This window comes from Oryx dammah, unplaced genomic scaffold, assembly GCF_014754425.2.
Source record: "Oryx dammah isolate SB20612 unplaced genomic scaffold, SCBI_Odam_1.1 HiC_scaffold_29, whole genome shotgun sequence".
Classification (NCBI taxonomy): domain Eukaryota; kingdom Metazoa; phylum Chordata; class Mammalia; order Artiodactyla; family Bovidae; genus Oryx; species Oryx dammah.
Genome location: NW_024070213.1, coordinates 102,036,782 through 102,054,124, shown reverse-complemented (window position 1 = coordinate 102,054,124; position 17,343 = coordinate 102,036,782). Strand labels below are relative to the sequence as shown.

At 34.1% G+C, this 17,343-nt stretch overlaps 1 protein-coding gene across 1 annotated transcript in view; it reads left to right on the top strand.

The window, feature by feature from the left end:
• LRRIQ1 (leucine rich repeats and IQ motif containing 1) overlaps positions 1 to 16,239 on the top strand; it is a 208,903-nt gene extending 192,664 nt beyond the window's left edge. The window contains exons 24-26 of the mRNA XM_040234476.1: positions 5,726 to 5,858; positions 8,564 to 8,624; positions 15,514 to 16,239. Of these exons, the coding sequence (XP_040090410.1) occupies positions 5,726 to 5,858; positions 8,564 to 8,624; positions 15,514 to 15,684 (365 nt within the window). The 3' untranslated portion in view covers positions 15,685 to 16,239. The remainder of the gene's footprint in view (positions 1 to 5,725; positions 5,859 to 8,563; positions 8,625 to 15,513) is intronic.
• The last annotated feature ends 1,104 nt before the right edge of the window (positions 16,240 to 17,343 follow it).

The window sequence follows — 17,343 nt, the reverse complement described above, 5'->3', positions numbered from 1 at the left end:
TTTAGCAAGTAGATAAATTTGTATGCCTAGATAAAAATTTGCCCTTTTTGAAAATAGAGTAGAAATTAAAATCAAACAATGGGCAAGAGAAAATATTTGCACCAGTGGTAACAGATAAAGGATTTTGAATGGTCAGTTGAAAGCAAAAATGGAAATACTAGAATCCAGCAGATAATTGGGAAGAACAAGAAAGATACTTTACATTTCATATATTATTGATAAGAAATCATATGGAACCACTTTAAATTTTGCTAGCAGTAGAGATATATAAATTAAGACTGTATTAGACAATATTTTTCTCAAAGTATCAACAGCTTTAAAATACTTAATATCCCAATGCTGACTAGGGAGTTAGTGAAATGATTAACCTCATATAATTTGTGGTAAATTGGTAAAGGTTTTGTAAACTATTTGATGATATAGATTATATCATGTTCCTCAAAATATTCATTAATTCAGACATGTTATCTTTAATTCCACCTTAAAAATGGATTAAATAGAATAATTAAAAACTTCATGGAACAAGTTGGTATCATAGGGTATAACCCTTAAAAGCATTTTCAGGTTTAGATTTCCATTACATAGAATTCATTTGTTATAGTACTAATAGAAAAGGACTTCCCTGGTGGCTCAGATGGTAAAGCGTCTGTCTATGATGCGGGAGACCTGGATTCGATCCCTGGGTTGGTAAGATCCCTTGGAGAAGGGAAATGGCAATCCACTCCAGTACTATTGCCTGGAAAATCCCATGGACAGAGGAGCCTGGTAGGCTACAGTCCATGGGGACTCGCAAAGAGTAGGACACGACTGAGCGACTTCACGTTCACGTTCACTGATAGAAAAATGCTATAAAACAAATCTATGAAAAAAAGAACTGCAAAGAAGTGCCTTAAAAGTGTTATTCAGTGGTTATCTTTGAATAGTGGGCTTTTTGTAGATTTTCTTTTCTTTGACTTTTTACTTTTCAGTATTTTTAAGGTTAACTGTTGTGAAAATGTGTTATTTATATAATAAAAGAGTTTAACAATTTATTTAAATAAAATTAATAGAATGTGTGTCCTGAAGTAAAAACAGCATATATGGACTGTAGTAACTAGGGGAGAGCATGGATCAAAAAGAGAACTTTTGTCTTAGGATGATGGTACAAGAAATTAACGAAGACCTAGAAAAATAGAAAGAACACTAGGTATGTAGTAGATTGCATTTTGCAGGCAGAAAGGTGTTTCTTCTAAAATCAAAAGGATTTTTGGGGAAGTCTAACTAGAAAAATTCCAGAAAAACATCTACTTCTGCTTTACTGACTATGCCATCATAGTCATAGTTTGTTGTGGATCACAACAAACTGTGGAAAATTCTTAAAGAGATGGAATACCAGACCACCTGACCTGCCTCCTGAGAAACCTGTATGCAGGACAAGAAGCAACAGTTAGAACCGGATATGGAACAACAGACTGGTTCCAAATCAGGAAAGGAATACATCAAGGCTGTATATTGTCACCCTGCTTATTTAACTTACATACAGAGTACATCATGAGAAATGCCAGGCTGGATGAAGCACAAGCTGGAATCAAGATTGCCGGGAGAAATATCAATAACCTGAGATATGCAGATGACACCATCCTTATGGCAGAAAGTGAAGAAGAACTAAAGAGCCTCTTGATGAAAGTGAAACAGGAGAGTGAAAAAGTTGGCTTAAAACTCAACGTTCAGAAAACTAAGATCATGGCATCCAGTCCCATCACTTCATGAGAAATAGATGGGGAAACAGTGGAAACAGTGACACTTTATTTTGGGGGGGCTCAAAAATCACTGCAGATGGTGGCTGCAGCCATGAAATTAAAAGACACTTGCTCCTTGGAAGAAAAGCTATGACCAACCTAGACAACATATTAAAAAGCAGAGACATTACTTTGCCATCAAAGGTCCATCCAGTCAAAGCTATGGTTTTTCCAGTAGTCATGTGTGGATGTGAGAGTTGGACTATAAAGGAAGCTGAGCACCAAAAAATTGATGCTTTTGAACGGTGGGGTTGGAGAAGATTCTTGAGAGCCCCTTGGACTGCAAGGAGATCCAACCAGTTCATCCTGAAGGGAATAAGTCCTAAATACTCATTGAAAGGGACAGATGCTGAAGCTGAAACTCCAATACTCCAACTCAAACTGACTCATTTGAAAAGACCCTGATGCTGGGAAAAATTGAAGGCGGGAGGAAAAGAGGATGACAGAGGATGAGAGGGTTGGATGGCATCACTGACTTCATGGACATGAGTTTGAGCAAGCTCTGGGAGTTGGTGATGGACAGGAAAGCCTGGCATGCTGCAGTCCATGGGGTCATAAAGAGTCGGACACAACTGAGCAACTGAACTGAACTACAAAATGATAAAGGTCTGTAAGTAAACCTGGCACCATTATTCTTCCTAAACAAAATGCTAAAAGCAAGCTTCAAGAAGTAAATCCTACTTTCTCCTCAGTGACAGGGGTAATCCTGAAATGGTATAGCAAAAGTCACTTGCCAGAATCATTTCCTGCAGCATTTGAATGGCAGTATGCTTGGATCTATCCAGCCAATGTCACCACTATGCTAGTTCTCTTTTTACACTGAATTCATGCCAATCTACCAATCCATGCCTTCAGGTTAAAAGAATTAATATGAGTTGGACTCTTACAGTGAAATCTCTAATCTTTACTCGAGTATGATTATTGAGAAACTGGACTGAGTCTGATGTAAAACCACTTAGGGTTTATGGAGTGTTATTGTAGAATTGAGGAAAACTTTTCAGAATGAGCACTTTAAAAGGGGGCTATTGCAAGTATATGTCTCTGTTTTCAAAAGCAGAAAGACGCATTATTTTTAGCTAAAAGTACACTTGCTACATATCAAGAGTAAGTAAAGTTCCAATTGTGAGTTTAGTTGATTATCAGGGTCACTGATTCCTCTCTGTCATTCCTTTCTGTCATTGCTCCCATAGGTTCACCATTTGGTCTGATCAACCAAGAAAGGCAGATAAAACCCTGGGACTCTGCTGGAAAAGAAACTTAGTGCTTAATGCAGTAACCAGGGTGACAAGCCCAAATCTTCCCTTTGTTTGAGTCTCTTTTTTAGTTTCTGTATAAAGAAGGCCATTTATTAAAATGGTGTCTGCTCATGAATTCAGTGGTGAGCCCTTAAATGCAGAGTAATTGCTTCTTCAGTTCAGCAACTATGGAGAAACTGAAAATTAAAGTCACTCAGTCGTGTCAGACTCTCTAGGCCAGAATACTGGAGTGGGTAGCCTTTCCAGGGATCGAACCCAGGTCTCCTGCATTGCAGATGGATTCTTGACCAGCTGAGCCACAAGGGAAGCCCAAGAATACTGGAGTGGGTAGCCTATCCCTTCTCCAGCGAATCTTCCCAACCCAGGAATTGAACCAGGGCCTCCTGCCTTGCAGGCGGATACTTTACCAACTGAGCTGTCAGGGAAGCCTTGCAACTGTGGAGGGATTGGCTTAAATTCAGGAAGCCCAGGTGGTGCTAGTGGTAAAGAATCTGCCAACAGATACACGGGTTTGATCCCTGGGTGGGGAAGATCCCCTGGAGAAGGAAATGGCAATCCACTCCAGTATGCTCGCCTGGGTTAGGCCATGGACAAAGGAGCCTGGCTACAGTCCATAAAGTCACAAAGAATCGGACACAACTGAAGGAACTTAGCACGCACGGAGGAAACAAGGGATATGACCATTTTAGAAATGTAAGATGTCATGAGAAGTTAACAGGAAGTTAAGTAATGTAATTTAGAAAAATAAACATCTTGACCTGTAGCTTTTCTGAGAACTGGACCTTGTATCTCTTTGGACTGAAAACTAGTCATTTCACTAGTGCCACAGCAAATTTTAAGGAAAAAAAGAAGTCATGATGAATGTATTGCCTTAACATAGTCAAAACAATAGATGCTGAGTGTGTATACATGTGTGAATATGTCTCTGCCCATGCACCTAGCATTCAAAATAAGCTTCATAGCATGTCTCATTTGTCCTCCAAACAACCTGCAAATAAAAGATTACTTTCTCTGTTTGAAGGTCTATAGTGAAAGAATTGTTCATCCGCTAAGATGTGCCTGACTCTTTGCAACCCCATGGACTGCTGCACACCAGGCTTCCCTGCCCATGGCTATCTCTCAGAGTTTAGTCAGACTCATGTTCATTGAGTCAGTGTGCCATCCAACCATCTCATCCTCTCTCATCCCCTTACCCTCCTGCCCTCAATCTTTCCCAGAATCAAGAGTCTTTTCCAATGAGTCAACTCTTCGTATCAGGTGGCCAAAGTATTGGAGGTTCACCATCAGTCTTCCAATGAATATTCAGGGTTGATTTTCCTTTAGGATTGATTAGTTTGATCTCCTTGCTGTCAAGGGACTCTCAAGAGTCTTCTCCAGCACCACAATTTGAAAGCATCAATTTTTTGGTGCTCAGCCTTCTTTATGGTCCAGTGTTCACATCCATACGTGACTATTGGAAAAACCATAGTTTTAAATACAGACCTTTGTCAGCAAAGGGATGTCTCTGCTTTTTAATATGCTGTCTAGGTTTGTCATAGCTCCTTTCAAGGAGTCAGCATCCTTTAATTTTATGGCTGCAGTCACCATCTGCAATGCTTTTGGAGCCCAAGAAAATAAAATCTGTCACTGTTTCCACTTTTTCCCCATCTATTTGCCATGAAGTGATGGGACTGGATGCCATAATCTTAGTTTTCTGAATGTTGAGTTTTAAGCTAGGTGAAGCCAGTTGAAAGAATAGTTCAAAGTAATAAACTGACATTTTAAATACCAGCTTTTAAATTGTAGATTTCTTGTGAGTTTACTTACCATGAGTTAGTTTCAGTAGGTACCCCCTCTCTGGTGTACTGTCAGTTAACCCTACAAAGCTAACACGTCCCTAAGCATGGTGATAGCACCAACAAAGAACCCATCTGAAAAATCAAGTCCATGGAGAAGTGCTCTAGAACAACAGGTCTTCACTGTAACTCAAGTGTGTGGCATTGATGTGGCAGCAATGTCTGCAGATCTCTTTTTTTTTTTTTGAATAATATTAATACATATACTATATTTAAGTGTAGCTATAAGGGTTGGATTTTTCTTTTTTTTAACTATTTAATTTTCCTTTATATTTGTTACCTTGTATTCTCATGTGGCATAATTTCTCCTTTTGGATAGCTTCCATACTCATCTTCATTGTTAGCCTTTCCCCCTCTCCATCTTTGAAATCATTGGTATGGCATTAGCACAGGTTTCCTAAACCTAATATAAATGATTTTCCTAACTTATATATTGTACTAGCTTATATAAACCCAGTTTTGTTTTATACAAAATTACAAATCTGTTTTGAATATCCTCAATATAAATTATAAATTCTTCATATGGATAAGATTGTATGAGAACAATTAGATGTTAAATTCTGTCTACCAAAACTAATTATTTCTATTTTCTAACCAAAACACTAAAAAACAAGCCCTATAGGATGTTGGTTTCATTAAAACAACTCTGCTTTTCAAAATAGGTGGGTTTGAAACTCAAACAGGGAAAGTACTTAATCTGTAAGTGACTGACGGTATTTTTCTTACAGATGATTTAGCTCCCATGACCTGTCTTGTTTTCCTCTTTCTTGTGATAAAATTGTTAGCATAGACTAAGCTGCTTGGCCAAAACTTGATTTCTTTAAAAAACAAATAATATTTTCATATTTTTCCCTAGATAATGAAGAAGAATTTATGTATAAGGATACCACTGCAAATGAAAAATTAGAAAGGAGTAAAGAATACACATACCAATGGCTTCATACACAAGTTGGGGTTCTTGAAACGACTGGTTCCAGAAATATGAAATGGTGAGGTCATCTCCCTTAAGTCAGATTTTTGTATTGCAAACACATATTGAAAAGTGAAACCTAGGTTAATTATGCTAGAACAAACATGACTTTATATAGCCAAAGGCCAATATACAACATTACCAGACTATAAATGGTCTCTTATATAGGATAGATTTGATCACTGTTTTTCACTGTAAAATATTCAAGAACTTAGTTTCTGTAATGCTTAAAAATCAGCACAATTGATTGATGGTGATGATGAACCACACAAATGATTCTACTTTATAAAGTAAAATGCATGGTATCTATTAACTGTTTATAAATATCATCGGTATTGGTGTTTGTAGTATTTTATTTTTTGTTATTTTTATTATCATTTATGTTTGGCAGTTAAAATTAAACTCAACCCCGATCCTGCCACTTTACCAGTCATGTAACTGATTTTCAGTGATGTCTCAATATTTTAGTTCCCTCCTCTTTATAGTGAGATGATATCTCTCTTTCTCACAAGATAGAGGTGAGTTCTCAAATTGATGTTATCAAATGTTGATGTCCGTTAGCAGCAAAGAAAGGTGCCTTGAACCTAATAAGTAATCAATTAATTTTTGTTATATTAATGTATGTATTAGTTTTCTAGGGCTATCATAACAAAATACTAGATTGCACGGCTTAAAGCGCAGAGATCTATTTTCTCACAGTGTTGGAAGCTGAAAGTCCAAGATCAAGGAGTCAGCAAGTCTGGTTTCTTTGGAGGTCTGTCTCCTTGGCTTGCAGATGGCTCCTTCTCACTGGCTGCTCACATGACCATCCTTCCACCTCTGTTCAGTTCAGTTCAGTCGCTCAGTCGTTCAGTGGCTCAGTCTAATCTCCTCTTTGAACAAGGACACCAGTTATATTGGATTAGGGCCCACCTCTTTGAACTCTACCTTAATTCTCTTTCAAAGCCTTGTCTTCATATAGTAATTTTCTGAGGTATTAAAGATTAGGATTTGAATGTATAAATTTTGAGAAAACAAGATTTGAACATATAAATTTTGAGGGAACAAGATTTGGTCCAAACAATACATAACATAAAACATTTATGTACATAACTACTAAACCAAAATTTTAAAGAAATAAAAGTTTGGAGATAACATTTTTGAAATATTTTTTGTTTAATTAAAGTATAGTTGATTTACAATGTCATGTTAGCTTCAGGTGTAGAAAACATATATATTCTTTTTCACATTCTTTTCACTTATGTGCTCAATCGCTTCAGTCATGTCTGACTCTTTGTAACTCCATGGACTGTAGCGTGCCAGGCTCCTCTGTCCATGGGATTCTCCAAGCAAGAATACTGAAGTGGGTTGCCATGCCCTTGCCCAGGGCATCTTCCCAACCCAGGGATCAAACCCAGGTCTCTTGGGTCTCCTGCATTGAAGGCAGATTCTTTACCTACTGAACCACCTGGGAAACCCTTTTCCTTTATAGGTTATTACAGAATACTGAGTATTTAGTTTCCCATATTATACAGTTGTCATAAATTTTTGCGACTTCACTGTAGCTACGTATATCCACAAAAAAATTTTTTTAAGTGCTACTTAAGCATTTTCAAATACATAAACCAATATGAATCTAAATATAGATGACACTTTGGAAACATTTCCAGGGGTTGTGGGTATTAACTATTTAAATGAGTAACAAAGAATTCAGTTATGAGGTCTAACACTTAATATAGCAGAATGTTATAATGTATAAAAATTAAACCTTTTTTATAATATATACAAATGAAAAAGCCTTCATATGTAGTCAATTCTATCTATATAATATCTTTAATAATATGGAAAAAAGTGAAATTAAAACATTTCAAAACCTGGGTTGTTATATCCTATTTCATTGAGAGCAAAGAAAATAGGAATAAAGCAATCAACATTTGAGGCTTTTTCTATTTTGCTGAGTGTTCCTATTGATGCAAGTACAGCTTATTTTATGCTGGTATTAATTGATTTAGCATAATTCATAACAAGATATTTTTAGGACTATAACCAAATATAGCATAACTCACAGCTTACCATCTGTATTAACCAGATGAAAGAGGTCTTCTTTAGCAATTTAATAGCATCTGTACGGATAATGTGAAAAATACAAAACATTTCAGGATGTATTTTTAAGATACTTAAACATTTAACAACATCAGTTACTCCTTAATTAGTTATATTTAAACATATAATGCAACAGGCAATTATTGATAGATTTCTCCTTTGAAAATATAATATATAAAGGAATATATAAGTAATAATATTTTAAGAAAAAATTTTTTTCTAAAACAAAAGTCCTTTAAAAGCCAAATATCATGCTCTCACCTTAAACAGAAGTTAATTGTGAGCATTAGTATAATGCATTAAACATATCAGAGCTATTTTAAAAATAAGAAGTTTTGCCTTATAAGTAAGATATATAAGTAGATGAGGTACAATATTTATCCTTTCTATAATTTATTAGCTAAGGTTATTGGTACTTTCAGATTTTTTTATCTGTGTTTGTTTGGCAAATTTAAAATTTATGTTAAATTGAAATTTAAAGTAACTATGAAAAGATATAAATTGCATTTACCTAATTTAAGAAAACAATTATTTCCATTTTGTATATTATTGATTTTTCCCAAACTTTTCATTGGGCATGTTTTTCATAGTCTTCCTCTACATTAATATAATAATATGATTTCTCTTTTTGTCATTATGCAGCAATCACTTCTTGCCTGAGTTAGATCCAGACGTACTTAATGGCGGAAGAGTTCAGCTTGTGGTAAGAAATATGTTTAAAGTTCAGAAAAAGTGTTGTGGACAACAGTACTCAACCGATGGCACTGTAAGATGTGTCAATAAGTGGTATAAATTATGAAAATACCACAACTGTATCTTTTGGGGATAATCTAAAAATATTAAATATTAAAATAGTACCATGTTTTCTTGGCTTATAATATGACTTTAAAATATGATGTCATCTTAAAATACTTAGTTTATCTGGTATATTTTAAAATAACAAGATGCTACCATATTTTAAAAGATACTCTGGGCAAGAATGGCCAATATGGAGCCTGGAGAAACAGAGTCCCCAAACAAGAAATGTTAGTGTTTCCAGAAATTTCCAGAAAAGAGGGTACCCTGACCAATGACAGAAGTGCATGACCTCCTTGGCATATGAAAATGAAGGGCATCAAATAACCCTAACTTTATGACACCTTCCATTTATATCAACCAATGAATATTCCTTGCTCAAACTCTACATTCACCGAGAAAACTGATTATAAGTTAACTTACCATGTAGAATTTAGTATTAAAAAATAAGGTATTCTCTAATGGGAAATAATATTATCATATCCAGAGCTGTTATATTCGTTATTCTTATGAATTACTCATTCAAGGAGTTTTCCTGAAAGAGGAGAAAAATTAGGACAATAGTTAAAATTAATGTGCTTATGGAAATATTTATAGAAGGATGCACATATTTGAAGTAATCAATAAACAGATATTTTCTTGCATTTTAATAGAAATCCTTCTGGCAGAATGACATGAAGATTACCCTAGGAAAAGCGGTACCTTAGGCTATTAACCCCTACATATTGTGGACTAACACTCTCACACAGATTTTTGAGTAGCCACTTTGGAGCAAAAATCAGGAATATAAAGTGCCAAGGAATGCCACAATAAAGAAAGGGATATTACATTTAATTATTATACTTCTAAAATGAATGAAAACAGATTGGGTAGATTACTAATCAAAGTGGTTCTATGAGATTAACCTTTTGACATTAATCTCCTTCCTCCATATCCCATTATATCACACTACCCACGAATGTATGACAAATACATAGCAATGATAAATACTTTTAAAAAAATGTATTGAAGAAGAACAGCTGAACACAAAACAAGTTAAGTAGTAGTAGTATAACAGACTTTTTTTATTTTGAGTCAAGACGGGGGAATGGATCAAGGATTTACACTAAAAGGATACCGGGCTAATTGAAGGCCAAGTTGGGTGAAAATCTCTCAGGGTGTTGGGGAATGAAAACACCCTACTTGTAGGAAACTTGTGCAGAAAATTGTACAACTGGGACCAGGCCATAACTAAGGAAAATCTTGACATGTTAAAAAACTGCAACAGCTGCTAATATAAGATCCTCAAAGACATAAAAATACCACCCATAATAAAAAGACAGAAAATAATCGAACAAAAAATGATCAAATTTTAATTAGAGGGAGATGGATATGCAAATAAGGCCATTATAAATTCTGAAAATAAAAAATAATATCTTTGAAAAGAACCCTGGATTAGACAGAATAAAAAATTAGTGAAAGTTTATCTACAAAGGAACAATAGATTGACAGTTGACATCATATCAGAACAAAGCATACCAAAAGACAGTGGAGTTATTTCTTAATATAGGGATAAATATAAATATCATCTAGAATACTTTGTCACTGAGCTTCAAAAGTGAAGACAGAATTAGACATCAAACATTCAAATGCTGGGTTTTGAGGAAGCTAATAAGTAATATCTCTGTTTTCTAAACAAGAATAAAGTTATTATATGACAGACAAGAATGAGAAAAATGCAAACAAGATATTATTTTACTTAATTCCAAATATGTATCAGAAGGTATGTCATAGATCTAGACAATTGCATTGCTTATTAAACTTATCCTCCCAAAATGCTAGCATTTTCCTGCAGGAGACACTCATAGTTCAATTTCTCCAGAAAATATACTCTGAGATTCTGATATTTGAATGTAGGATGTTTACTGGGGAAGGCTCTCAGGAACAACTCCTTTGCGGGAAGAAAAAAAAACAGGATTAAACAGAAGGAGAAGGTGTACTGCAGTAGAGTTAAATCACAAATGTTAACATTAACATGTGCAACCTCCTTACAATTATAACCTATCAAACATTGCTTATAAAAAATCAAAGACATATACCATATGCATGAATTGTTTTTTAGTCAGTAAGTTGTGTCCAACTCTTTGCGATTCCATGGACTGTAGTCCACCAGGCTTCTCTGTCCATGGAATTCTCCAGGCAATTTCTACTCCAGGGCATCTTCCCAACCCAGAGATTGAACCCGCATAACCCCCATATCCCGCATCGACAGGCAGGTTCTTTACCACTGAACCACAGAGAAGTCCCTATGAAGAAGGGTACAGCCACTGTAAAAAAAAAAAAAAAAAGTGTCAATTTCTCATAAAGTTAAATATATACTTATTTGACTCAGCAGTTTTGCTCCTGAGCACTTTTTCTAGAAAGATGAACTTATGTTCAATCAAAAACTTATACATAAATGTTCATTGTAGTTTTATTTGTGATAGCTGAAAAGATTGGAAATGACCCAAATCTCATTCACTGGGTGAATGGTAAACAAATTGTGGTACATACATACAATAGATACACAAAAAGGAACAAAAAGCAACAAACAAGAATAAACTCATGGTATACACAAAGATGTTCATGGATCTCAAGAGCATTTTGCTAAGTGAAAGAAGACAATTTCAAAATGTTCTTTACTGTATGATTTCATTTACATAACATTCTCAAAACTACATAATTATAGCAATGGGAATTTATTAGTGGTTGCCAATTATTAGATTAGGGGGAAGGTATTACTATAAAGGGAAAACAAAGAGGTTGTTTGGAGAGATGGAATAATTGTCTATTCTGATTGTGGTGGTAGTTACATGAATTTATACATGTGATAAAATGTCATAGAAGTATAAACAAACCAAAAAAATACAGCACATGTGAAAACTGGTGAATAAGGTCTATGGTTTAGTAATAGTATGGCACCGATGTCAATTTCCTGTTTTTATTAATTGAACTTGAATTATACAAGATATCATTTGTACAAGCTGTGTGGAGGATATACAAGTAACTCTTAGTACCAATTTTGAAGCTTCTATGGGACTTATAAATCGAAAAGAAAATTTTTTGAAAATGATTGAACTTCATGTTTAAGTTCTGTGCATTTTATTACATATAAATTAAAGCTCTGTAAAACATTTAAAGTGCTTTCCATGCCCACATATGTTACATTAAAAGGCCTCTGTCTTATTATATAAGAGAAGGGGTTTGCACAATGATGACAATGTATTATGAATGGAGGTGTATGCACACCTCAGCTTTCTGCGATCAAAGAGAAAAATATTTTTAAAACACGGGTATTACGTCTAGAAATAGTACAAACAATGATGTGGTATGTTCATAGTGTCTACAGTAATTTTGCAATAATTTGCATATTATTCAAACAGTTAAATGAACTAGATCTATATTTCACAGATGTAATGTACAGGGAAAGAAGCAAAATGCAAAAAGAACTTAGGTTAATTTTGAAATAATATTCTAAAAACTTTTGAATATGTTTACTCAAATCATATATAGAAAAACTGAAAAGCTTACAAGTGAGTTTCGCTTTATAATATTTTATTTCTCTTTTTAAAAAATATCTGCATAATAAGTAAATAGGTGTTTATTTTATGTGTGCTGTTTGTCTTCTAAAAATACAAAATTTTAAAATAAATACTTAATAAAATCTTGTTTGTGAAAAATCAAAAGAAAGAACTGACTGTTCTCTATTAAATGGAAGAGATTCTCTATTTTAAATTAAGTAGCTTGGTTTGTAGGTGAAACAGGATCCACTTGCTTAGAAGTCATGTTCCAGAGTTCATACCAATCATTTCATTGTGAAAATATGGGAAAAAAAGAATATTACAAACTTTGTAGATGAGGCTACAGACATGACCTGATCAGAAGACAAACACCAACAAGAGTTTTGCAAAATCACTATTTAAATATTCCTATTGCATTGCACATAAGAAAATTCTAATCTGACACAAACTGTTTATCATGTTATAACTGAAGAATGTTTAATATTACAATGTTTTGGGATTAAACATATAGTTTTGTAGAACAAGTATTAAAAGCAAGGTCAATTTTATTCTATTTTGCATGTATAGTATATCCATTTTGCATGACATAGAAGAAAAGATATATTTTCTTTATGATTTCTCTACTCCTTAACAGTAGGAGAAAGGATGATGTTCAATTTGAAACCAGTGTTTTCACAGATAGAATTTGAATATAAATACATATGTGGCTGAGTCAAATATGCTGCTAGACATGTAACTAGCCTCTATGAAATTTCTACCTTTGAATTTAAGCTGTGAGGTGGCACCATTGTGAAAGTGTATGTTATTGTTAAATTTCACTTCTAAATTTGATTCTGTTATAATCTGGCTTAGTTAATAACCGATACTGTTTTCTGTTTTGGAATAAACAATCTTTTGGATGTTAATGGCTTAGATGATAAGATTTTTGGAAGACATGTTCACAAATATTTTCTTGACATGTAGGTATGTATCATCTTGTCTGGAGGAGGGTGAGATTTCTGCTTTTTAAATAGGTGTAGTGAAATTATGTCATTAAATTGAAGCAAATAAAACCTGATTTTAAAATCCCGAGGCTTATAGTTAAAGCCTCTTTAGTCAGCAGGAGAGTCTCTTATGTGGTTAGGGTGTCTTTCCTTATTTTGTAACTGATGTCACCAAAATCTTGATATTGCTTTGATCAGTCAATTAGTTCAGTTCAGTTGCTCAGTCATGTCCGACTCTTTGTGACCCCATGAATCGCAGCACGCCAGGCCTCCCTATCCATCACCAACTCCCGGAGTTCACTCAGACTCATGTCCATCGAGTCCGTGATGCCATCCAGCCATCTCATCCTCTGTCGTCTTCTTCTCCTCCTGCCCCCAATCCCTCCCAGCATCAGAGTCTTTTCCAGTGAGTCAACACTTCACATGAGGTGGCCAAAGTACTGGAGTTTCAGCTTTAGCGTCATTCCTTCCAAAGAACACCCAGGGCTGATCCCTTTTGGATGGACCGGTTGGATCTCCTTGCAGTCCAAGGGACTCTCAAGAGTCTTCTCCAACACCACAGTTCAAAAGCATCAATTCTTCGGTGCTCAGCTTTCTTCACAGTCCAGCTCTCACATCCATACATGACCACTGGAAAAACCATAGCCTTGGCTAGACGGACCTTAGTCGGCAAAGTAATGTCTCTGCTTTTCATATGGTATCTAGGTTGGTCATAACTTTCCTTCCAAGGAGTAAGCATCTTTTAATCTCATGGCTGCAGTCACCATCTGCAGTGATTTTGGAGCCCAAAAAAATAAAGTCTGACACTGTTTCCACTGTTTCCCCATCTATTTGCCATGAAGTGATGGGACCAGATGCCATGATCTTTGCTGTTTTCTGAATGTTGAGCTTTAAGCCAACATTTTCACTCCCCCTTATTCCTGATTGGTTTTTGTGATGTCTCAGTATTGATGGAGCCATTTAATGGGACCATTAAATACATACACTTGTGCACTAATGAAATAAAATCCAGAAAGAATGCATAACATTTTTCATCCTAAAAATCACAAGTGTAAATTGTGAGCCAGTCATCATTTCACTTGAAACAGTTCTCTACGGAGGTTTTTTTTTGAAGAAACAATGGTATCACTTAGCCAGGTACAATTTAAAAACCAATTCAATATTGTTAAGTAAAAAAAAAATAATAATAATAAATAAAAATAATAAAAAATAAAGAGTGACTAATGCCCTAGAGTGGCTTCTCCTCTGAGTTCACCAATAGCAAACTTGCTTATTTAACAATGAGAGAAGTAGGGAGGGGGGATGCAGACATCTGAATTTGAAGGAAGATGATCTTTGGGTTCTGGTTTCATGAGTTTTTGTAGCGCATCATATAGGGATAGTTATGTAACCACAGTGATGGTTTTATGGTTTTATTTTACTCTAAATTTTTCTCACATCAAATATTAAGGACAATGCTTTCTCACAAGATATCAAGCATCCTGTGGTTTGGATGAAGTTCCAGCTACTTTGAGGCTGCTTTGCTTTCTATCGTGGCATTTTCTCCCATTTAGGGGCCAAATCCTGATAAATCCTTACTTAATGATATTAGACATTATATAAAACAATATTTATAGCCAAGAGGTGAGTCTTTCAACTCTTCAGTTCAATCCAAAATAGTAATAAAAGTTCAGAGAGGAATTTTAGATGAAATAAATTACCTAATACATATGTCCTTAAAATATCTTGAAATTTCTATATGTCTACCCTTACTCCCAAATTAGACTTAACATACAGTATTTTACATTAATAATGACTGTAGTGAGAAAGTAGAGATCTTTCATGGCTTTGTATTCTACAAATATGGGATGAAAGGCATTTCAGGGAATTTTATAAGTGGTAAAACATGAATATTGCAGAAAATAATCCGATGTGACATTTATAACATTCAATTAAGAATTAAATAATATCCTTGGTAAATAAGTGATGTTAAGCTATTTCAAGTTTCATCAGTTGCCTTTAAGATTGATTTTCATCAAAATTACTGTACTGAAATGTTTTCTTTTGTTGTACAGACTCAAATAGCAAACCTCAATTTTAAAATCGGCTCTTATTTGCAAAAAATGCTTTGACATAGTGCATTTGTTCTGCCTGGGCAGCAATAAAGGATTGTGGTATCATTTTGAAGAAGGTTGTTTGACAGAGCCTGTTTGTTTATTTGGGGTAATGTGAGCTGCATTCAGAAAATGCCATATTTTGTTTCATGATTGTATACATTCTCTCCCATTGCTCCCAGGCAAGACTTGTAAGCAGAGAAGACACGGATTTAGACCTTTTTTCCATGACCAGTGGAAGTGCTTTGTCTGTGAAGAGAGAAAAAAACATTCAGGCACACAGACACTCAGCGGGATCTTCAAGTAAGTTGTGGTTTCCTTCAGAATTAATTTCAAAATCACAAATGAATTGATGGAAACTAATGCCAGCAGCATTCTTTTACAGATAAGGGGGTAGGATGCCAGCAACTAGAAACTGCCCAAAACTATCCATTTGAATTTTTTCCTTCTTTGAATGTCTTCTTTTGAGATAAACAGAATTAAATTATTTCTAAAATTAACAACATCAGTTTTTATTTTAATTCTATTCTGTGACTCAGTGATTTACTCCTCTACCCCCGCCATGGATCATATTGAATTCTTTGATCATTTAGTTCTAAAAGAGTTTGTTTAGGTTAATTGTAAAACGTTGGATTTATATATCAAAGTAATGTGTTTTGGTCTTTTGTCATTAATATATATTGTAAATAAAGTTTGTTTTGAAGGAATTTTTTTTAAATAGCAGACTTTAGATAATAACATTATAATGTCAAAATCATGCTCTTAAAAACTATTTCTACTGAATAGATGACAGTTTGTATTTACTAGTGATGACTTTTTACATTTGAAAACTTGTCACACATTTATTAGTTTGGTAATATAACTATATATATATATCATGGTTTCAACAAGAATTACAAAGCAATTCTTAACTCTGAAAAGAATGTAAACATTTAAAAACTATCTGTATCTCAGGGTATTTGAGAGTAAGAAAGCCTAATTTTTTCAAACTCATTTAACTTACACTGTAAAGATATCAAAACATTTTCTAGAGTGTTATGGTATATTAATACAAAAGATGGCTTATTTAATATAATATTTTGTTAATTTTGCCAAAGTATAGTAAACCTCAGAAATCCACATATTAATTTATACTTCATTTTAAGTAATAGTTATTCTATAAAAAGATTTATTACTCATTGATTCTATGATTATATACACACAAAGTCAATATTTATTTGAATATGAACAATTCAACAATCCAGATAGTGCTCTTCAGATAAATGAAAACTTCGAAATGATTATCTGACTTTTCCTCCAGATGCTTGGCATTATGAGATTCCAGTCATTTAAATACATTTATATGTGTAAATTCATTTTAATGAATTTTAATTTCATTTTAAAATAATTTTAATATACCTAACTTACAAATATTTCCCAGAATCTGGTCATGAAATGTTGCTCTGGTCAATATGGTTAAGAAATATTTTAGGTTAATTCACCTATGTAAAATTATTCTTTTAATACAAATTTTCTACAGCAACAAAATGTGGTAATAACATCAGATGTTATATATTTTTATATATATTGTATATATATATATATACACATAACATTTCGGAAGTAATCAACCTGTGCCACACATAATAGTGAATGCCATATCCGTTTTAAGCATCGCATATTACAAACTCATATGATATTGTTTTGAAGTAGTGTGGGTAAAAATAAACAAACCTAATACAATTTTTACACAAATTGCCTTTTCACTTTACAGAATATCAAAGCTTCTGTTTGAAATGTACTATCTGAATGTTAAAACATAAATAACTCAGTCAGTCAGCAACTATCCTGAAATGCACAAGCTTCATCTTTCACTTACATAAAACTGAGTTATAGATTTTAGAGTATATAAGATCTTTATAGAGAGTTCATTTCTTAACACTTTCTCCAAGAAACTGTAACAATGCAACACTGTAGTTTCCATTAGTTGTCAATAAGTGACATGATTGCAAACACTACTAATGACTAAATGT